The 23,548-nt window shown below is 37.2% G+C and overlaps 1 protein-coding gene across 3 annotated transcripts in view; it reads left to right on the forward strand.

The window, feature by feature from the left end:
• Nucleotides 1-9,477, forward strand: part of DMXL1 (Dmx like 1) — a 383,924-nt gene extending 374,447 nt beyond the window's left edge. For all 3 annotated transcript variants that reach the window (XM_053701585.1, XM_053701589.1, XM_053701586.1), the window contains one exon: nt 7,887-9,477. In XM_053701585.1, the coding sequence (XP_053557560.1) occupies nt 7,887-8,108 (222 nt within the window). In that variant the 3' untranslated portion in view covers nt 8,109-9,477. The remainder of the gene's footprint in view (nt 1-7,886) is intronic.
• The last annotated feature ends 14,071 nt before the right edge of the window (nt 9,478-23,548 follow it).

Genomic DNA, 23,548 nt, shown 5'->3' on the forward strand with positions numbered 1-23,548 from the left:
TCAGGCTAAAATGGCGCCAAGTACATCAAAGACGCCCATAGCGATTACTTTGCAGGACATGGCGGCAATCATGGATAATACCCTGTCAGCGGTATTAGCCAGACTGCCTGAATTCAGAGGAAAGCGCGATAGCTCTGGGGTTAGACATAATACAGAGCGCGCAGATGTTTTAAGGCCCATGTCTGATACTGCGTCACAATATGCAGAAGCTGAGGAAGAGCTTTAGTCTGTGGGTGACGTCTCTGACTCCGGGAAACCTGATTCAGATATGTCTACTTTTAAATTTAAGCTTGAGAACCTCCGGGTGTTGCTTGGAGAGGTTTTAGCTGCTCTGAATGACTGTGACACAATTGCAGTGCCAGAGAAATTGTGTAGACTGAATAAATACTACGCGGTGCCGGTGTGTACTGACGTTTTTCCAATACCTAAAAGGTTTACAGAAATTATTACTAAGGAGTGGGACAGACCCGGTGTGCCGTTTTCCCCCCCTCCTATTTTTAGAAAAATGTTTCCAATAGACCTCACCACACGGGACTTATGGCAGACGGTCCCTAAGGTGGAGGGAGCAGTTTCTACTTTAGCAAAGAGTACCACTATCCCTGTCGAGGACAGTTGTGCTTTTTCAGATCCAATGGATAAAAAATTAGGTTACCTTAAGAAAATGTTTATTCAACAAGGTTTTATCCTGCAGCCCCTTGCATGCATTGCTCCTGTCACTGCTGCTGCGGCGTTCTGGTTTGAGTCTCTGGAAGTGGCCTTTCAGACAGCTACTCCATTGACTGAAATACTTGACAAGCTTAGAACACTTAAGCTAGCTAATTCTTTTGTTTCTGATGCCATTGTTCATTTGACTAAACTAACGGCTAAGAATTCTGGATTCGCCATCCAGGCGCGTAGGGCGCTATGGCTTAAATCTTGGTCAGCTGATGTGACTTCAAAGTCTAAATTACTTAACATTCCCTTCAAGGGGCAGACCCTATTCGGGCCTGGTTTGAAGGAAATTATTGCTGACATTACTGGAGGTAAGGGTCATACCCTTCCTCAGGACAGGGCCAAATCAAGGGCCAAACAGTCTAATTTTCGTGCCTTTCGAAACTTCAAGGCAGGTGCAGCATCAACTTCCTCTGCTACAAAACAAGAGGGAACTTTTGCGCAATCCAAGCCGGCCTGGAAATCTAACCAGGCCTGGAGCAAAGGCAAGCAGGCCAGAAAGCCTGCTGCTGCCTCTAAGACAGCATGAAGGAACGGCCCCCTATCCGGCAACGGATCTAGTAGGGGGCAGACTTTCTCTCTTCGCCCAGGCGTGGGCAAGAGATGTTCAGGATCCCTGGGCGTTGGAGATCATATCTCAGGGATATCTTCTGGACTTCAAAGCTTCCCCCCCACAAGGGAGATTTCACCTTTCGAGATTATCTGTAAACCAGATAAAGAAAGAGGCATTCTTACGCTGTGTGCAAGACCTCCTAATAATGGGAGTGATCCATCCAGTTCCACAGATGGAACAAGGACAGGGATTTTATTCAAATCTGTTTGTGGTTCCCAAAAAAGAGGGAACCTTCAGACCAATTTTGGATCTAAAGATCTTAAACAAATTCCTCAGAGTTCCATCGTTCAAAATGGAAACTATTCGGACAATCCTACCTTTGATCCAGGAGGGTCAGTACATGACCACAGTGGATTTGAAGGATGCTTACCTTCACATACCGATTCACAAAGATCATCATCGGCTCCTAAGGTTTGCCTTTCTAGACAGGCATTACCAGTTTGTGGCTCTTCCCTTCGGGTTAGCTACAGCCCCAAGAATTTTTACAAAGGTTCTGGGGTCTCTTCTGGCGGTCCTAAGACCACGGGGCATAGCAGTGGCCCCTTATCTAGACGACATCCTGATACAGGCGTCAAACTTCCAAATTGCCAAATCTCATACGGATATAGTGTTGGCATTTCTGAGGTCGCATGGGTGGAAAGTGAACGAGGGAAAGAGTTCTCTATCACCCCTCACAAGGGTTTCCTTCCTAGGAACTCTGATAGATTCTGTAGAAATGAAAATTTACCTGACGGAGTCCAGGTTATCAAAGCTTCTAAATTCCTGCCGTGTTCTTCACTACATTCCGCGCCCTTCGGTGGCTCAGTGCATGGAAGTGATCGGCTTAATGGTAGCGGCGATGGACATAGTGCCATTTGCGCGCCTACATCTCAGACCGCTGCAATTATGCATGCTCAGTCAGTGGAATGGGGATTACACAGATTTGTCCCCTCTGCTAAATCTGGATCAAGAGACCAGAGATTCTCTTCTCTGGTGGCTATCTCGGGTCCATCTGTCCAAAGGTATGACCTTTCGCAGGCCAGATTGGACAATTGTAACAACAGATGCCAGCCTTCTAGGTTGGGGTGCAGTCTGGAATTCCCTGAAGGCTCAGGGATCGTGGACTCAGGAGGAGAAACTCCTCCCAATAAATATTCTGGAGTTAAGAGCAATATTCATTGCTCTTCTAGCTTGGCCTCAGTTAGCAACCCTGAGGTTCATCAGATTTCAGTCGGACAACATCACGACTGTGGCTTACATCAACCATCAAGGGGGGACCAGGAGCTCCCTAGCGATGTTAGAAGTCTCCAAGATAATTCGCTGGGCAGAGACTCACTCTTGCCATCTATCAGCGATCCATATCCCAGGTGCAGAGAACTGGGAGGCGGCTTTTCTAAGTCGTCAGACTTTTCATCCGGGGGAGTGGGAACTCCATCCGGAGGTGTTTGCTCAATTGGTTCATCGTTGGGGCACACCAGAATTGGATCTCATGGCGTCTCGCCAGAACGCCAAGCTTCCTTGTTACGGATCCAGGTCCAGGGACCCAGAAGCGACGCTGATAGATGCTCTAGCAGCACCGTGGTTCTTCAACCTGGCTTATGTGTTTCCACCGTTTCCTCTGCTCCCTCGACTGATTGCCAAAATCAAACAGGAGAGAGCATCGGTGATCTTGATCGCGCCTGCGTGGCCACGCAGGACCTGGTATGCAGACCTGGTGGACATGTCATCCTTTCCACCTTGGCCTCTGCCTTTGAGACAAGACCTTCTACTACAAGGTCCTTTCAATCATCCAAATCTAATTTCTCTGAGACTGACTCTGAGACTGACTGCCTGGAGATTGAACGCTTGATTTTATCAAGGCGTGGCTTCTCCGAGTCAGTCATTGATACCTTAATACAGGCACGAAAGCCTGTAACCAGGAAAATCTACCATAAGATATGGCGCAAATATCTTCATTAGTGTGAATCCAAGAATTACTCATGGAGTAAGGTTAGGATTCCTAGGATATTGTCCTTTCTCCAAGAGGGTTTGGATAAAGGATTATCAGCTAGTTCTTTAAAGGGACAGATTTCTGCTCTGTCTATCCTTTTGCACAAGGTTCCAGATGTCCAGGCATTTTGTCAGGCTTTGGTTAGAATTAAGCCTGGGTTTTTACCTAAGGTAGTTTCCAACAAGAATATCAATCAAGAGATTGTTGTTCCATCATTGTGTCCTAATCCTTCTTCAAAGAAGGAACGTCTTTTACGTCCGTGGACTGGATACACCACAAGAGAAATACATTTATCAGGTAAGCATAAATTATGTTTTTTACTTGCATTTTTCTGCAATCAGTTCTCTGCATTGTTAGCATGTTAGATAATATTGGTTCTGCACCTATTCTATGCATTTCAATCTGCAGTGATTAATAGGCAGTACGGCACCCTCACCTCAAGCTGCTGGACATGAAGATAATAGGGAAGTGCCTGCTAGAACTTGTTGCTTGATAAGTCTGGTCTGATCTGTGTACACAGATCAATTTCAGGCTGTAAAGCTTCCTTAAAGGGACAGTCAACCCAAATTTTCAAATATGTTATTTCTATAACGTTGCTAACGATATTTAGTTTGCACTGTAGCCTAATTCATTACCCTAAATCGTTTCCGAGTATTACTACTTACTTGTTTGATCTTTGCAGTTTAAAATGCCCGCCTGCCCCCTCCCCTATCATCAAGATCCTAAGTTTGTTCAGTCCCCAGCTCTATGTCGGCTACTTCTCGTGAATCCACGCTCCTGGTTTTTTAGCGCATGCGCTTTGCGCTGCTAACACTAGGGGGAAGGAACTAAAAATACTTTCTCAAGTTCCGACACGTCTGATATTTCAGACGTACTAGTGTGCTGCCTGTCATCGTAGTCTTTGAACAGTCTCCGGCAGTGTGCAGTCATTGCGTGAGAACTCATTTATAGACGTAGCTTACAGATAGGCTGCGTGTACTGTTTATACTGTATAGGTATACTAGTAAAGGACATTTGCTTACAATACATAAGTGCTAAAAGGCCGGCCACTAACTTCATTATTGTGCAGGTGCACATACATATTGCTGATTTCTGTCCCTCAGTAATACCTGTGCCAAAATCAAAAAACGCTGGTTACAGATGTCAACGGATTTTGAAATAGAATGCATATGCATGAAAAAATTGTAAATCAAATAGTGAAATTACCCCCTTCTCCTGTAAACCTGACTTAGCCACCTCCAGACAAAAAAAACCACACTGGATTTGTAAAGATAAACAGCAAATTGTAGATTAATATCTTAAAAAATGTTCTAATATCGTATGTATTTACATAAAATGGTTACATTACATACAATCATTCTGAGAATGTACAAAATGAAAAGACATTGTTTAAATATTTTAAAGTCACTAAAATCGTTTCTCCCCTTCAAAAAATGCCTTTTATAAAGAAAATATAAAATAAAATTTTAGGACATATAAGATTCCCACCCAGAAAATTTCAGCAAAAAAATTTAAATTTACAAAGAAAGAAAAAAAAGGCAATAATTGGCTTTTTGTACAGTATAACAGCATACAAATAACTGTGATGAACCGGCATTTTTAACTTGCTCCTGAAACTCATATAAACATACAACATACAAATCATAGTTATTACATAAGTATTGAAGTAACACAGTTTGAAAATACTGTTTTAAAATACCATCTTATTGCTGTCACAGAAATAAGCCGTTAGCCCAGGAGGAGACGGACTTGATCGTACTGCCCAGAATAATTTATAGCAACATCCTTATAACGATCAAGTCCGTCTCCTCCTGAGCAAACGGCTTATTTCTGTGACAGCAATAAGATGGTATTTTCAAACTGTGTTACTTCAATACTGTACGTCATATCAAATAATTGCTTTAGATGCTAAAATAGCCACATTTTGATGACAATATGCACGACTACCCCAATTATTATTATTTTTTTAATTAGCTCAGTTACAGACTATTTTATTCTAATACATGAAGAGGGCCTGAATACGTTACTGAGGATTCCATTGCAATGTCTTTATCCTTTGAGTAGAATTGGGGAGAAATATATTGAGGTTTAATGGTCATGCCCTCGCCACAGTTTTTCTTCAAGAGACTTGGTAATGATACATTATTACTTCCATTTAATCAATTGCATAATTATTATATGTCTAGAATTGTTGTGTATGTGTCATCTTTGCATACAAATTCTAGACTTATGCATTGTGCATACCTTAGAGAGAGCTGCTATCACACACACTGTGCTTTGTAACCTTATCATACATACATCCTTTACTAAACAAGCAGTTGTGGGAGCAGGTTTTTATAGCTATGGAATGTTGCTTCAACTTGCAGAACAATAAAAAAGCTGAATTTAGGGACAGGCTTTTTTAAAACAGTATTTTTCAAACTGTTACTTCAATACTGTACCAGACACAATGTCCTCTGGAATTATTTTCTTTGAAGATGAAACAAACAGAACAGAGGAGGAAAAAGTATCGGCATCCAGTCTAGAAACCGGAGTTGCTTCAGTGTCTAGAATGTTTGCTAGCCCAGATGAAATTAAAACACATAAGTCTTCCTAGTCAAAATAACGGACACAAAGGTCTGACATTAAATATTTTAGGACATTGATAATTATGCAGCTAACACTTGCCACAAAACAGTTTGTGTTAAACGAACAGGACAAATGCATTTGCAGCCATCATATACTCAAAGTGAAATTTCACTTTTTAAAGACTCTACCTTTTAAACTAGAGATCTAGAAACAGATTAAAAAAAATCTCTGAGGGCCTGTTTGCAAACACAACGGTACCTATTATATGCAAATGATCAAAATGGTTTTAATACAGAAGAAAAATACAAACTTGTAGAGTGTTTTTAAAGGGACAGTAATGTCAAAATTAAACATTCATGGCTGAGCGATTTTAGTGACTTTAAAATATTTAAACAATGTCTTTTCATTTTGTACATTCTCAGAATGATTGTATGTAATGTAACCATTTTATGTAAATACATACGGTATTAGAAAAAAATTTAAGATATTAATCTACAATTTGCTGTTTATCTTTACAAATCCAGTGTGGTTTTTTTTTGTCTGGAGCTGGCTAAGTCAGGTTTACAGGAGAAGGGGGTAATTTCACTATTTGATTTACAATTTTTTCATGCATATGCATTCTATTTCAAAATCCGTTGACATCTGTAACCAGCGTTTTTTTATTTTGGCACAGGTATTACTGAGGGACAGAAATCAGCAATATGTATGTGCACCTGCACAATAATGAAGTTAGTGGCCGGCCTTTTAGCACTTATGTATTGTAAGCAAATGTCCTTTACTAGTATACGTATACAGTATAAACAGTACACGCAGCCTATCTGTAAGCTACCTCTATAAATGCGTTCTCACGCAATGACTGCACACTGCCGGAGACTGTTCAAAGACTACGATGACAGGCAGCACACTGGTACGTCTGAAATATCAGACGTGTCGGAACTTGAAAAAGTATTTTTAGTTCCTTCCCCCTAGTGTTAGCAGCGCAATGAGCATGCGCTAAAAAACCAGGAGCGTGGATTCACGAGAAGTAGCTGACATAGAACTGGGGACTGAACAAACTTAGGATCTTGATGACGAAATAGGGGAGGGGGCAGGCGGGCATTTTAAACTGCAAAGATCAAACAAGTAAGTAGTAATGCTCAGAAACGATTTAGGGTAATGAATTAGGCTACAGTGCAAACTAAATATCGTTAGCAACGTTATAGAAATAACATTTGAAAATTTGGGTTGACTGTCCCTTTAACTTTGCTGAAACACAAGCGGACAGCTCCACCTACTGGCTATTTTAATTAGTGCTATGTTTTTCAATGCATTTCAATAGCAGTCACATGACTGGAAAAAAAGGTTGTTATTCTGAAACGGCGTAAATTGAACCGGCGTAAACCAAGGGCCACATGTATTACAAAATCCAAACCTTTTCTGATCCCAAGCAAAAACCATTACAGATTGAATATCTAATTGACATATCTTACCTAGAGTTCCCTGGAGCATTGGTAACAGTGTATACAGAGTCATAAGCAAGCGGGGTTACTTGCCTAAATTTGCTAATTTTCTGTTCAATAATTCTATTTCTCTTAAATTTATATAAAGGAGGATTTTAATCTTATAGTTCTATCTCCACCATAATTCAAATATTGTGTTTTGTCTGGAAAGAAGCTTCATCAAGCAGCTAGTTAAACCTACCTTCTGCTGACGAGAGTCAAAAAAACTTTAATGGCCATCCAAAAGCGGTATATCTTGCTGCATCCTACCCCCTAGAGGTGATTGTTGCTGTGTTTAAAACAGTACTGGGAAGCAAAAATCCTGAGATTTGAATATCTCATTAGCGTATCGTACCCAGAGTTCCGTGGTGCATTGGTAGCAATGTATTCAAAGTCAATGTGGGGGTAAGCAAGCGGTTATACTTGCCTAGATTTGACAATTTTCTATTCAATAATTCTAGATCTTATATACAGTAGATATAATTTGAAATTAAATTTTTATCATTAATATTAAAGTAATTAAAAAATGTATATTTTTAACTTTCAGGTGTGGAGCTTAGCGACTTTCAGCCTGTTGCACACATTTATTAATGAACATGCTCGTCAGTCACTCTTCAGGAACATTGGAACAGGGGTTATGCAGATAGAGACTGGTCCAGCCAATCACATTTTCTCCTGTGGAGCCGATGGCACTGTCAAAATGAGAATCTTACCAGACCGTTTTGGTACACTCCGTGATCTCAAAACTGATGTCAAGTTTCTGCTTTGATTTTTTTTTTTTTTTGTAAATTATTAGCCTGCTAAAATTCTTGTTGAATAAGTGGCGCATTGTTCACTGGCACAAAAAAATATTGAAAAATTTATGTATTTGAAAAGGAAAGTGGCCGGCAGGTAAATGTGCAATGTTTTTACAGATGTGCCACCACAATGATACTGCTTTGCTCAGTTTCTATTTATTTTCTTCAGCCTTCTGTGATTGACGCACTGATGCCTTAAAAGATGATTAAAACGTTTAGCAAAGGAATGCTATTATGCTTTAAGTAGCCAAGATGGATGACTTTGTAAAATGATGTATTCCTGTATATTCATACATATTTCTGCTGCTGGTCTTTTTTTTTTTTTTTTTTTTTTCTTCTAACAACTTTTTTTTTATATAATGTATAAAACAATCTGCACACTCAAAATATTTTTAAAATATGTGTATAAGCTTTGAAATTATGATTTAATTATCATAAAATAAATATAAATGATATTTTAGGGCTGTTTAAAAAATAATTGTAGAAAAGGAGGAGCTGTTTAGGTAAAATGTACCTAATTAATATTTGCCTTTATTTGTTCAATCACTTGAAAAAACATTAGTGATATTTTAAGCACTTATATTTGAATCTGTGACACCTTACACAGGAAAAACTTTATTGTAATAGGATTATGGTTTTGCTTTGCAGATGATTTTTTTTTTTTTAATAGAAAACTGAAGAAAAAAAATTTATACCCAAATTAAAATGTGCTTCTTTTTTTGCCAAATTGTAGACTAACAAATTTAAATTGTTTGACCAAAATAAAATAGCACAAGGAGCCTAAACTTTTCTTGCTCTAAACATTTTTTTTAGACATTCAAAGGTATATTTTCTTTACAGATGCATAGGCTATTGTTTGTGTAACTAACCAAATAAAATCCTTGAGAGATTATATATACATATTTAAAGTAAGATGAAGTTAACAAATTGAATTTGAAGGAGCACAGCTTAGAGTAGAGATAAATGCTATGTAGGGTGAGTTTTGTAACATTCTCAGGACTTTTTTTTTAAAATATGATAGGAGGATTTTGTAAATTGTATATTCATTATTTTAAATGTTCACGAGCCTGACTCCTAATTTAAAGAAGAATTATTAACCTTGGGCGTAAAGCAGTGCAATAACAAATAATCTTCAGTCATAAACCAAGATATAGCTAGTAATTTAATGTATGAAAGGTGTAGGAAAAAAATCCAACATTTACTTGTCTGATTAATTATTAAAAGTTGGGAACAATTCTATATTTTAATTTCATTCATCTCTGCTGACGAGTAAGGAAATTATGTGATTTGTCATGTATTTACATTGAGTAACCATCTTTTAAATAAATATTCAGCGACCAATTAATGTAATATGGTGTTTTTTTAGTGCTTGGAGTTTTGAATGCACTAATACATTTACACAGAACACATTAGGTGACATAATTATAAAGGAGGCATCAGATATATTTGAAATAAAAAAGTTAAAAGGTGTTAACAATCCTTTTCAGAAGTTGATCAGTCTCATGGAAAGGTATCAGACAAAAACAAACTGCAACTGGCTTCTCCACGTTTGGCTTGATAGATCTAGAAAATGAATATGTAAACAGAGAGGACTCCACAATAGTGCATTACCATCAATGATACAAATTATGTTGTGACTATAAGTAAAGAAACCACTCACAAACGTGTGGCACCTAGTCTTCACATGCTACATCCAACACCCTGGTATGTTTATAGCCTCCCAACTGACTGGTTTCCAGCTACTCCAAGCAAATTAGTTGTAGCAAAATCTCCAAAAAGGGCAGTATTTAAAACCACTACTATACACAAATATTATCTTATGCCGGTTATATAACCATTGGTCAAATGGTATAAACTAAATACAGGCAGCATCAACTGTATGCACGTCATGTATAAAAAAAAAAAAGTTGAACTAGTGTTTTAAACTTAACATATGATTTGATTTTACACATGCATACATTTTGTTGTTTGTATATTTAGAAACTATCATATAAGAATACATATACACAGCACCTTACCAACTCTCTATATCGATATGTGCATGTCTGGGATAGGGTAACTGCTAACACCCCATACATCAAAATGTCCAAATAAGTTCCCACAGCACCATGGAATTTTCACAAACATTTATTGGAACATGAGGGTCCAAATAACAGGCGACGTTTCAGGTTCACTCACCGTTGGGATGTTTAAGGGTGAGTGAACCCTAAACCTCACCTGTTATTTGGACCCTCATGTTCCAATAAGTGTGTGAAAATTCCATGGTGCTGTGAGAACTTATTTATTTATTTAGAAACTACCATCTTTGTTGTGGTCATCAGTATTTGTGAAGTGATTTAAAGTACTGAGACAAGACAATGGGCCTGGCTTGATGTTTTGAAAAGAAGCTCCGTTCTTGAGAGACTGAGTTAGAGCTAGTTTGATGACATCCAGTAGAAAATTGCAGTTGGTGATCTGTGTAAAGGAGGAAAGATAAAAGGAAAATATACATTTAGGTTATCAGCACAGAAAGGGGTACTGTTACCCAAAGGAAGATACAAGTTTTCAAAGGGAGGGTATACTAAGTGAGAAAAGGAGGCAGCAGGTATCTCTAGAAAAATGAGTGACCTTTTGCTGTAGCAGATTATTTAAGTGAAAACTGTTTCCTTTGAGTGTTTAGCGAATAACAGGTAAAGTGTTGGTCTGTATTATGATTAAAAGGACAGTCTACACCAGAATTTGTTTTAAAAGATAGATAATCACTTAAAGGGCCATAATACCCAAATGTTTAAGCACTTGAAAGTGATGCAGCATAGCTGTAAAAAGCTGGCTAGAAAATATCTCCTGAACATCTCTATGTGAAAAAGAAAGATATTTAACTTTAAAAGTTCCTCAGTAGCCACCTCCCATTGTAAAGGATTTCTAAGCAGCATATTAGTATGTCTATCCTGGGACAGCTGAAAGGATGAGCCTCGTGAACTCTCATATTATTTCACCAATCAGGTAAAGGAAGCTTACTATGAAATCTCATGAGAGTTAAGTCAAATCTCATGAGATCACAGTAAGAGTTCATGACCTCAGCACTGCTGATGCTGATTGGCTGCTGTTCATTTCTTCATTTTTTTTTATTTTTACCTGCAGCTGGGAGCAGGTGAAGTATAACTTTTTACACAGAACTAACTCTGCTGAGCTGAGGAGATTGTGAGGTAAAATATCTTCCTTTTTTACATAGAGATGCTCAGGTGATATTTTCCTGTCGGCTTTTTACAGCTATACTGCATCAGTTTCAAGTGATTTAGCATATGAGTATTATGTCCCTTTAATTACCCATTTCCTAGTTTTGCATAACCAACACGGCTATATTGAAACATTTTTACCTCTGTGATTACCTTGTATCTAAGCTTCTGCAGACTGCCCCCTTATTTCAGTTCTTTTGACAGACTTGCATTTTAGCCAATCAGTGCTGACTCCTAGGTAACTCCACTTGCGTGAGCACATTATCTTTATGACACACATGAACTAACACCCTCTAGTGGTGTAAAACTGTCAAAATGCATTCAGATAAGAGGCGGCTTTCAAGGTCTAAGAAATTAGCATATGAACCTCCTAGGTTTAGCTTTTAACTAAGAATACCAAGAGAACAAAGCAAAATTGGTGATAAAAGTAAATTGGAAAGTTGTTTTAAATGACATGCCCTATCTGAATCATAAAAGTTTATTTTGGACTAGACTGTCCCTTTAATCATTCCAATAGTCTGGATGGAAAAGGAAGTAAGGAGACTGTCCAATAGTAACAGGCAGTGAAGCGGTCAAGAGAGGGGATTGGTGTTATTTGTACATATTTGAATTTTCTCTAGGAAATATGCCAGTGGTGAGGGACAGTTTAAACAGATGAGTTAAGGCCGGAATGAAAGAAGAAGAGAGAGGGAGGAAAACGCAAAGAAATGGGCTAGGAAGACATATTGTAAGATGAGATTGGAGTATTAAAGGGACAGTAAACACCAGGATTTTTGTTGTTTAAAAAGATAGATAATCCCTATATTATCAATTCCCCAATTTTGCATAACCAACACAGTTATAATAATATACTTTCTTTCATGTAATTAGCAAGAGTCCATGAGCTAGTGACGTATGGGATATACATTCCTACCAGGAGGGGCAAAGTTTCCCAAACCTTAAAAAGCCTATAAATACACCCCTCACCACACCCACAATTCAGTTTTACAAACTTTGCCTCCCAGGGAGGTGGTGAAGTAAGTTTGTGCTAGATTCTACGTTGATATGCGCTTCGCAGCAGGCTGGAGCCCGGTTTTCCTCTCAGAGTGCAGTGAATGTCAGAGGGATGTGAAGAGAGTATTGCCTATTTGAATTCAATGGTCTCCTACGGGATCTATTTCATAGGTTCTCTGTTATCGGTCGTAGAGATTCATCTCTTACCTCCCTTTTCAGATCGACGATATACTCTTATATACCATTACCTCTACTGATTCTCGTTTCAGTACTGGTTTGGCTATCTACTATATGTAGATGAGTGTCCTGGGGTAAGTAAGTCTTATTTTTTGTGACGCTCTAAGCTATGGTTGGGCACTTTATATGTGAAGTTCTAAATATATGTCTTTAAACTTATATTTGCCATGATTCAGGATAATCAGTATTCCTTCATTCAGACTGTCGGTTTCATTATTTGGGATAATGCATATGAATAAATATTTTTTTCTTACCTTGAAAATTTACAATTGACTTTTTTCCCTGCGGGCTGTTAGGCTCGCGGGGGCAGAAAATGCTTCAATTTATTGCGTCATTCTTGGCGCAAACTTTTTTGGCGCAAAATTTTGTCATTTCCGGCGCCGTAGTTGTCGCCGGAAGTTGTTCGTTGTTACGTCATTTTTTTGACGCATGTGTGTTCAGACTTTTTTTGCGCCAAAAAATGTGGGCGTCGTTTTTCGGCGTCAGAGGATATGGCGTCATACTTGGCGCCAAAAAATATGGGCGTTGTACTTAGCGCCAATAATGTGGGCGTCATTCTTGTTCCACTTTTTCTCACATTATTTAAGTCTCACTTTTTTGTTGCTTCTGGTTGCTAGAGGCTTGTTTGTTCTGCATTTTTAACCATTCCTGAAACTGTCATTTAAGGAATTTGATAATTTTGCTTTATATGTTGTTTTTTTCTATTACATATTGCAAGATTTTCCACAAACTGTTCCTGGATCAGAACATACTGAGGGATTCCGGTTGACCGAGAGAAGTCCTACCAAAGCTAAGTTCATTTATTTTAAATGTTATGAATGTTTATCTTTAGCTATGGTTTGTAATAAGTTATCATGATAAACTTTTACATGCAGAATCCATTAGTATTTATGCTTTATGTATTGCTATTCTTTTTACATCTTATGTACAAGATATACTTAGAAAATTTATATGAATATTTTTCTTATTCTATGTTAAAGGCTTTGTCTGACTTTGCGCCTTCTATTGAAATTTTTAGGTCTTTTTCAAACTTCTTTTTGATGAAGTTTCAAATGACCAACAACATACTGAATTATCCTTCTCTGATGATGTTTTTTCTCTTTCAGAATTTTCTTCATCAGATATTGACACTAACAAATCTACTTTTTTATTAGAGTACATTTGTTTTTTGTTGAAAAGGTGTTGATTATTTTGGATATTGAGGTAACTAGTTCTTTTTCAAAACTAGCTAACATTTTATTTCTGCTTATTTTATCTTCTGTGTTTTCAGAGGTTTTTTTCCATTTCTTCATACTAGGGAATGGAATAGGCTGAGAATTTTCTTCCTTCTTCAAAGGTTTTAAATTATATTCTTTGCCGGCAGTTAATTTCAATTTTGAGGGTTCTCCAAATTTAATGGGGCTATCTCTACTCCTGCTAAAATATGCTATTGTTTCTATAGTATTTATTTTCCTTTTAGATGGTTGTATCTTATTTAAGGAAAATTATTTATTTTCAGGTACTTTTCTTGGACCTGTGATTTATTTGGATGATGTTGCATTTGCTTCATTTTTCTGTTTACTTTAAGATCAAGTATCAGATTATGTTTTATTTAGCATTGTTAAGGGACAAAGTCTTCTGCTCATTTGAGGTTCAGACTGGGTGCTGTTGCATTTGTCTTGTTGTCTTGCATTTGTTTATGCAAGTCCGGTGTGTTGACTGGTCCTTTAATTGGATTAACATGCTAATAATTTCATTTTATTGAATATTTTCACAAGTGAGTTTTAATCTATGTCTGTAGCTGTTTTTAGCTAGAAGAATTTTGTGATTTCTAAAAAATCCTTATTTCTTTTTTTCCAAGATAATCAATTATTTGGTTCATATTGGATTCAATTCTTAACTGTTACTCTGGGCTTCAAGATTGAGTTCTAAGACTAAAACTTTAAGCTTATTTTAGTTTGTTGTTCTTACTAAGGAACCAAATTCTAAATTCTTACTCAAGTAACATGTTTTTAATTGGAAGTGTTTTGGTTCTATTCGGTCCAAATTTCTTAGATTTTGGGTACAGAATAAAAATTTAGAGTAAAACCATCTATGAGAAGTCTTTTTCTCTCTATTATATTCCAGCTATTCCAGTAAGGCTAACATTTTCCTTAATGTGTTTCAGTCTTATATATTTTGGGTAATGTTGAAGTGCGGCTGATCACCTGTTGGGGCTCAAGCGCTGCTCAGATCTGGAATCTTCTGGGGTATTTATTCCAGTTCCTTTTTTAGGAACTGGGTTTTGGGGTTTTATTCAAAACTATTCATTGTTCCAAACATAGAAAATCTTTTTATTATATAAAATGTACCATCTTTTAGATTGGTATTTATATGGTCTATTCTGCCTTTTTTTGGTCAGTGATAGCATTATTTGTTTTCATTAGATACAATAGATGCATATCTTCATTTCTTTCATGTAATTAGCAAGAGTCCAGGTGCTAGTGACGTATGGGATATACATTCCTACCAGGAGGGGCAAAGTTTCCCAAACCTCAAAATGCCTATAAATACACCCCTCACCACACCCACAAATCAGTTTTACAAACTTTTCCTCCTATGGAGGTGGTGAAGTAAGTTTGTGCTAGATTCTACGTTGATATGCGCTCCGCAGCAGGTTGGAGCCCGGTTTTCCTCTCAGCGTGCAGTGAATGTCAGAGGGATGTGAGGAGAGTATTGCCTATTTGAATTCAATGATCTCCTTCTACGGGGGTCTATTTCATAGGTTCTCTGTTATCGGTCGTAGATCTCTCGTTCATCTCTTACCTCCCTTTTCAGATCGACGATATACTCTTATATATACCATTACCTCTACTGATTCTCGTTTCAGTACTGGTTTGGCTTTCTACTATGTGTAGATGAGTGTCCTGGGGTAAGTAAGTCTTATTTTCTGTGACACTCTAAGCTATGGTTGGGCACTTTTATATAAAGTTCTAAATATGTGTTCAAACATTTATTTGCCTTGACTCAGGATGTTCAACGTTCCTTATTTCAGACAGTCAGTTTCATATTTGTGATAATGCATTTGAATTAATCATTTTTTTCTTACCTTAAAATTGACTTTTTTCCCTGTGGGCTGTTAGGCTCGCGGGGGCTGAAAATGCTTCATTTTATTGCGTCATTCTTGGCACGGACTTTTTTGGCGCAAAATTTTTTTTCTATTTTCGGCGTCATACGTGTCGCCGGAAGTTGCGTCATTTTTTTTACGTTTTTTTGCGCCAAAAGTGTCGGAGTTCCGGATGTGGCGTCATTTTTGGCGCCAAAAGCATTTAGGCGCCAAATAATGTGGGCGTCTTTTTTGGCGCTAAAAAATATGGGCGTCATTATTGTCTCCACATTATTTAAGTCTCATTATTTATTGCTTCTGGTTGCTAGAAGCTTGTTCACTGGCATTTTTTCCCATTCCTGAAACTGTCATTTAAGGAATTTGATCAATTTTGCTTTATATGTTGTTTTTTCTATTACATATTATAAGATGTCCCAGTTTGAACCTGAGTCAGAAGATACTACTGGAAAATCTGTTTAACAAAAAATAGCAGAAGCACTACACTGGTAAAGTTGGAACGCTCAGTATATTACTTTTGTGTGTACAGAAAATATATTAAAGTTATTGGCATACGACGTATCCTTTTATATAACTGTATCTGGATACCATGCATAAATTTATCAAGTTTCTGTATTAGTTAATATAGGGTATATACATATATACCATGTGAGCTTGAGTGCTTGTGCATGAAACGACACTAGTTACGAGTATAGTCTATATCATAGAAGATAGAGACTGAAAGAATGCACCTAGGTAGCACTTCAGTTCCTTATGGAATTATTAATATTGGTATGAAACTTAAACAGCCATTGTGAGCCAATGGTTTGAAAAGAAATTAAAACATAACTATTATTAATTGAACATTAAATTAAAACAATTTTGTTTGTGTAAGTGTGTGTACTTTAAAAACACATAGTAACTTTACTAAAAATAGAGAAGTGGCACTGGTTATCAAGTGGATAGATTCCCTCTATTCCAAAATATTCTGAATTATCTGAATAGTAAATATGAGTCTATCCACTGATTAATTAGCTAATGTTATGGGGTATTCTACACCGCTGTATATTTACAAAATTCTGTCATGCAAACATTCACATATATAGTTATAGTTAAACAACCGTTTTGGAGAGATAAGTAACTGGGATTCTCTCATGGGGGGAGATATGTCTAAAGTATTTGTTTGATCAATTTGCTGAATGTGGCTTATTTAGGTTGAAGAAAGAGAGGAGGTGAGAGGATGTGATATATCACTATCAAAAATTAAGTAAAAAAATAAATTGTTTAATATCTCAAATGCAATCCTGCCTGTACTTATCTTAATCTTTGTAATTTAATACATCTCGCCATTTGTAATATTTAATAATCTAAATAGATTGAAATGATATATATTTTTATCAGCTAATCACCTCTGTCTCTCCATGTCACCTCCATCAATAATAATACAAAAAGTGCAACACCACCCCTATCTATATAAACCATCATTACTTTTCTCCTCCTTCAGGCATGATATTACAATATCACATCCTCTCACCTCCTCTCTTTCTTCAACCTAAATAAGCCACATTCAGCAAATTGATCAAACAAATACTTTAGACATATCTCCCCCCATGAGAGAATCCCAGTCTGAGGGCATTGGTTTGCCTCGGCAGAAATGCAGTAACAGTACTTGACTTCCCCCACAAGCATAATAAATACCACTCTTAATGATATTTGATGCAAACTGCATTATGAGGGAGACCATAATAGAGTGTAATACAGGGTATGATATGTATGTCCTGAATTGGACACAGTACAATAACGTATTGAATATATCTCAGAGTATAAGGTATAATGAAGATTGCAAAAATCACTACACTTAGGCTATAAACCCACAATAAATTAATGTGAGAAAAAATATAAATATATGATCGCACTTTAAATTCCCTTTCGTTATACCACATCAGTATTTTATTTTATTACAAAATACACTTCATATAATTTCAACGTCCCTAAATGCTTGTTCCACATTCAAGCATATCCTAGCTGTCAAGTATGGGATCGAGTTTCCATCTTTACAAACGTCAATCATGCCGAAACAACGCCTCCTCAAGCATTGCAGAGGATTGTGATAGGTTGAAATGTAGCCAATGGGTGTGCGCACACTCATTTAAATACCCTGAGACGCCGGCCCGCGTCACCTTTGAAAAAGCCGAAACGCTATCGGCGAAACATGTTAGGGATGGGTATCTGACAATACCCTGTTGCTTTTCTTTTTTAATGGCATAGTAAACTTTACAAAGTAACGCTTTTATAGAGTGGCTTTTGGTATAAATCAGTACTAAATATCTTGGGGGTTATTTGAAAACCGCTAGTGGCAACCGTTAATAAGCTATCTATAGGGCAATAGAACAATAGTTATAACGGCTAACCTGCGAAATCAACCGCACGGATATAGATTATAAAAACGATATAATAATACCTTACAGCTATACCGGTTAGCTAATGACAACTCTATAAAGCTAATTATTGATTACTATTATAACTGTTAGCCACATATTAGAGCAATTCTAACATATACCGCATCAATCATATGTTGAAAGTATAAGTGCACAAAAACCGGGTACTAGTACTAACAGTGCCATAGACAACTTTAAGCATTTTAGACGGTAGAAAACTGTAATAGCTAACTTCTAAAGAAATCAAATGATAGACAAACTTTGGTAGATATTTAGAACACCATCTCTTATGTATTTTATTATAAAAGCAAAATATACCAAGACCTCAAAGTGACTACAAACAGTTGATAATTCACAAAGTGTGATATACTCTTTACTATTAAGTATATACCACTGGAGTTTGTACACCGAAGCACTAACATATACCAGACTCTAAACCAAGATATCAAAAATAAAACCCTGTTGCAAAAATTGATTAATTACACAGCATATATCAAAGTTATTTAAGTTACCTCTGATATCTAATAAATTATATTGTGTATATATACCTATAATATAATCTATTGCAACAGAAGGGTTAATTTATCAAGGTTGAGTTAAAACCGAATTATGAACCTATAACCATCAGGAACCCAGTAATTGACCTGAACGAGTTAACAACCCGTATATAAGAGATTCATATATTCATAAAGTGACAAATACAAAACTACCCAAGTGTATTAGTTACTATAGTAACCCTTACTGATAGTACTCTGTTACTTATCTCTCCAAAACGGTTGTTTAACTATAACTATATATGTGAATGTTTGCATGACAGAATTTTGTAAATATACAGCGGTTGTAGAATACCCCATAACATTAGCTAATTAATCAGTGGATAGACTCATATTTACTATTCAGATAATTCAGAATATTTTGGAATAGAGGGAATCTATCCACTTGATAACCAGTGCCACTTCTCTATTTTTAGTAAAGTTACTATGTGTTTTTAAAGTACACACACTTACACAAACAAAATTGTTTTAATTTAATGTTCAATTAATAAAAGTTATGTTTTAATTTCTTTTCAAACCATTGGCTCACAATGGCTGTTTAAGTTTCATACCAATATTAATAATTCCATAAGGAACTGAAGTGCTACCTAGGTGCATTCTTTCAGTCTCTATCTTCTATGATATAGACTATACTCGTAACTACTGGAAAATCGCTGCCTGGTGCTGGATCTACCAAAGTTAAGTGTATCTGCTGTAAACTTGTGGTATCTGTTCCTCCAGCTGTTGTTTGTAATGAATGTCATGACAAACTTGTTAATGCAGATAATATTTCCTTTAGTAATGTTACATTACCTGTTGCTGTTCCATCAACATCTAATACTAATGTTCCTGTTAACATAAGAGATTTTGTGTCTAAATCCATTAAGAAGGCTATGTCTGTTATTCCTCCTTCTAGTAAACGTAAAAGGTCTTTTAAAACTTCTCATTTTTCAGATGAATTTTTAAATGAACATCATCATTCTCATTCTGATAATGATTCCTCTGGTTCAGAGGATTCTGTCTCAGAGGTTGATGCTGATAAATCTTCATATTTATTCAAAATTGGAATTTATTCGTTCTTTACTTAAAGAAGTCTTAATTGCATTAGAAATAGAGGATTCTGGTCCTCTTGATACTAAATCTAAACGTTTAAATAAGGTTTTTAAATCTCCTGTAGTTATTCCAGAAGTTTTTCCTGTCCCTGATGCTATTTCTGAAGTAATCTCCAGGGAATGGAATAATTTGGGTAATTCATTTACTCCTTCTAAACGTTTTAAGTAATTATATCCTGTGCCATCTGACAGATTAGAGTTTTGGGACAAAATCCCTAAAGTTGATGGGGCTATCTCTACTCTTGCTAAACGTACTACTATTCCTACGGCAGATAGTACTTCCTTTAAGGATCCTTTAGATAGGAAAATGGAATCCTTTCTAAGAAAAGCTTACTTATGTTCAGGTAATCTTCTTAGACCTGCTATATCTTTAGCGGATGTTGCTGCAGCTTCAACTTTTTGGTTAGAAGCTTTAGCGCAACAAGTAACAGATCATAATTCTCATAGCATTGTTAATCTTCTTCAACATGCTAATAACTTTATTTGTGATGCCATATTTGATATCATTAGAGTTGATGTTAGGTATATGTCTCTAGCTATTTTAGCTAGAAGAGCTTTATGGCTTAAAACTTGGAATGCTGATATGTCTTCCAAGTCAACTTTGCTTTCCCTTTCTTTCCAGGGTAATAAATTATTTGGTTCTCAGTTGGATTCTATTATCTCAACTGTTACTGGAGGGAAAATAACTTTTTTACCACAGGATAAAAAATCTAAAGGTAAATTTAGGTCTAATAATCGTTTTCGTTCCTTTCGTCACAATAAGGAACAAAAGCCTGATCCTTCACTCACAGGAGCGGTATCAGTCTAGAAACCATCTCCAGTCTGGAATAAATCCAAGCCTTTTAGAAAATCAAAGCCAGCTCCCAAGTCCACATGAAGGTGCGGCCCTCATTCCAGCCCAGCTGGTAGGGGGCAGATTACGATTTTTCAAAGAAATTTGGATCAATTCAATTCACAATCTTTGGATTCAGAACATTGTTTCAGAAGGGTACAGAATTGGCTTCAAGAGAAGGCCTCCTGCAAAGAGATTTTTTCTTTCCCGTGTCCCAGTAAATCCAGCGAAGGCTCAAGCATTTCTGAAATGTGTTTCAGATCTAGAGTTGGCTGGAGTAATTATGCCAGTTCCAGTTCTGGAACAGGGACTGGGGTTTTATTCAAATCTCTTCATTGTACCAAAGAAGGAGAATTCCTTCAGACCAGTTCTGGATCTAAAAATATTGAATCGTTATTTAAGGATACCAACATTCAAAATGGTAATTATAAGGACTATTCTGCCTTTTGTTCAGCAAGGGCATTATATGTCTACAATAGATTTACAGGATGCATATCTGCATATTCCGATTCATCCAGATCACTATCAGTTTCTGAGATTCTCTTTCCTAGACAAGCATTACCAATTTGTGGCTCTGCCGTTTGGCCTAGCAACAGCTCCAAGGATTTTTTCAAAGGTTCTCGGTGCCCTTCTGTCTGTAATCAGAGAACAGGGTATTGTGGTATTTCCTTATTTGGACGATATCTTGGTACTTGCTCAGTCTTCACATTTAGCAGAATCTCATACGAATCGACTCGTATTGTTTCTTCGAGATCATGGTTGGAGGATCAATTTGCCGAAAAGTTCATGGATTGCTCAGACAAGGGTAACCTTTTTAGGTTTCCAGATAGATTCAGTGTCCATGACTCTGTCTCTGACAGACAAGAGACGTCTAAAATTGGTTTCAGCTTGTCGAAACCTTCAGTCTCAATCATTCCCTTCGGTAGCCTTATGCATGGAAATTCTAGGTCTTATGACTGCTGCATCGGACGCGATCCCCTTTGCTCGTTTTCACATGCGACCTCTTCAGCTCTGTATGCTGAACCAGTGGTGCAGGGATTACACAAAGATATATCAATTGATATCTTTAAAACCGTTTGTACGACACTCTCTGACGTGGTGGACAGCTCACCATCGTTTAGTTCAGGGGGCTTCTTTTGTGCTTCCAACCTGGACTGTGATTTCAACAGATGCAAGTCTGACAGGTTGGGGAGCTGTTTGGGGGTCTCTGACAGCACACAAGGGGTTTGGGAATCTCAGGAGGTGAGATTACCAATCAATATTTTGGAACTCCGTGCAATTTTCAGAGCTCTTCAGTCATGGCCTCTTCTAAAGAGAGAATCGTTCATTTGTTTTCAGACAGACAATGTCACAACTGTGGCATATATCAATCATCAAGGAGGGACTCACAGTCCTCTGGCTATGAAAGAAGTATCTCGAATTCTGGTTTGGGCGGAATCCAGCTCCTGTCTAATTTCTGCGGTTCATATCCCAGGTATAGACAATTGGGAAGCGGATTATCTCAGTCGCCAAACGTTACATCCAGGCGAATGGTCTCTTCACCCAGAGGTATTTCTTCAGATTGTTCAAATGTGGGGACTTCCAGAAATAGATCTGATGGCTTCTCATCTAAACAAGAAACTTCCCAGGTATCTGTCCAGATCCAGGGATCCTCAGGCTGAAGCAGTGGATGCATTGTCACTTCCTTGGAAGTATCGTCCTGCCTATCTCTTTCCGCCTCTAGTTCTTCTTCCAAGAGTAATCTCCAAGATTCTGAAGGAATGCTCGTTTGTTCTGCTGGTGGCTCCAGCATGGCCTCACAGGTTTTGGTATGCAGATCTTGTCCGGATGGCCTCTTGCCAACCATGGACTCTTCCGTTAAGACCAGACCTTCTATCGCAAGGTCCTTTTTTCCATCAGGATCTCAAATCCTTAAATTTGAAGGTATGGAGATTGAACGCTTGATTCTTAGTCAAAGAGGTTTCTCTGACTCTGTGATTAATACTATGTTACAGGCTCGTAAATCTGTATCTAGAAAGATATATTATCGAGTCTGGAAGACTTACATTTCTTGGTGTCTTTCTCATCATTTTTCCTGGCATTCTTTTAGAATTCCGAGAATTTTACAGTTTCTTCAGGATGGTTTGGATAAAGGTTTGTCTGCAAGTTCCTTGAAAGGACAAATCTCTCCTCTTTCTGTTCTTTTTCACAGAAAGATTGCTAATCTTCCTGATATTCATTGTTTTGTACAAGCTTTGGTTCATATAAAACCTGTAATTAAGTTAATTTCTCCTCCTTGGAGTTTGAATTTGGTTCTGGGGGCTCTTCAAGCTCCTCCGTTTGAACCTATGCATTCACTGGACATTAAATTACTTTCTTGGAAAGTTTTGTTTCTTTTGGCCATCTCTTCTGCTAGAAGAGTTTCTGAATTATCTGCTCTTTCTTGTGAGTCTCCTTTTCTGATTTTTCATCAGGATAAGGCGGTGTTGCGAACTTCTTTTAAATTTTTACCTAAGTTTGTGAATTCTAACAACATTAGTAGAGAAATTGTGGTTCCTTCATTGTGTCCTAATCCTAAGAATTCTAAGGAGAGATCATTGCATTCTTTTGGTAGAAAAGTACTTCAGGCAGCTGTTTCAGTTTGATTCTTCTGCTTATAATTTCAGTTTTTTTCATTATAAGATTTAAACTTTATTTTGGGTGTGGATTATTTTCATCGGAATTGGCTGTCTTTATTTTATCCCTCCCTCTCTAGTGACTCTTGCGTGGAAGATCCACATCTTGGGTAGTCATTATCCCATACGTCACTAGCTTATGGACTCTTGCTAATTACATGAAAGAAAACATAATTTATGGAAGAACTTACCTGATAAATTCATTTCTTTCATATTAGCAAGAGTCCATATTAGCATCTCGTCTTAACAAGGAACTTCCCAGGGGCCTATTTCAGGTCCGGGGATCCTCAGGCGGAAGTAGCATATGCATTGACACTTCCTTGGAATTATCATTCTG

The sequence above is a fragment of the Bombina bombina genome, chromosome 2 (genome assembly GCF_027579735.1).
Source record: "Bombina bombina isolate aBomBom1 chromosome 2, aBomBom1.pri, whole genome shotgun sequence".
Taxonomy (NCBI): domain Eukaryota; kingdom Metazoa; phylum Chordata; class Amphibia; order Anura; family Bombinatoridae; genus Bombina; species Bombina bombina.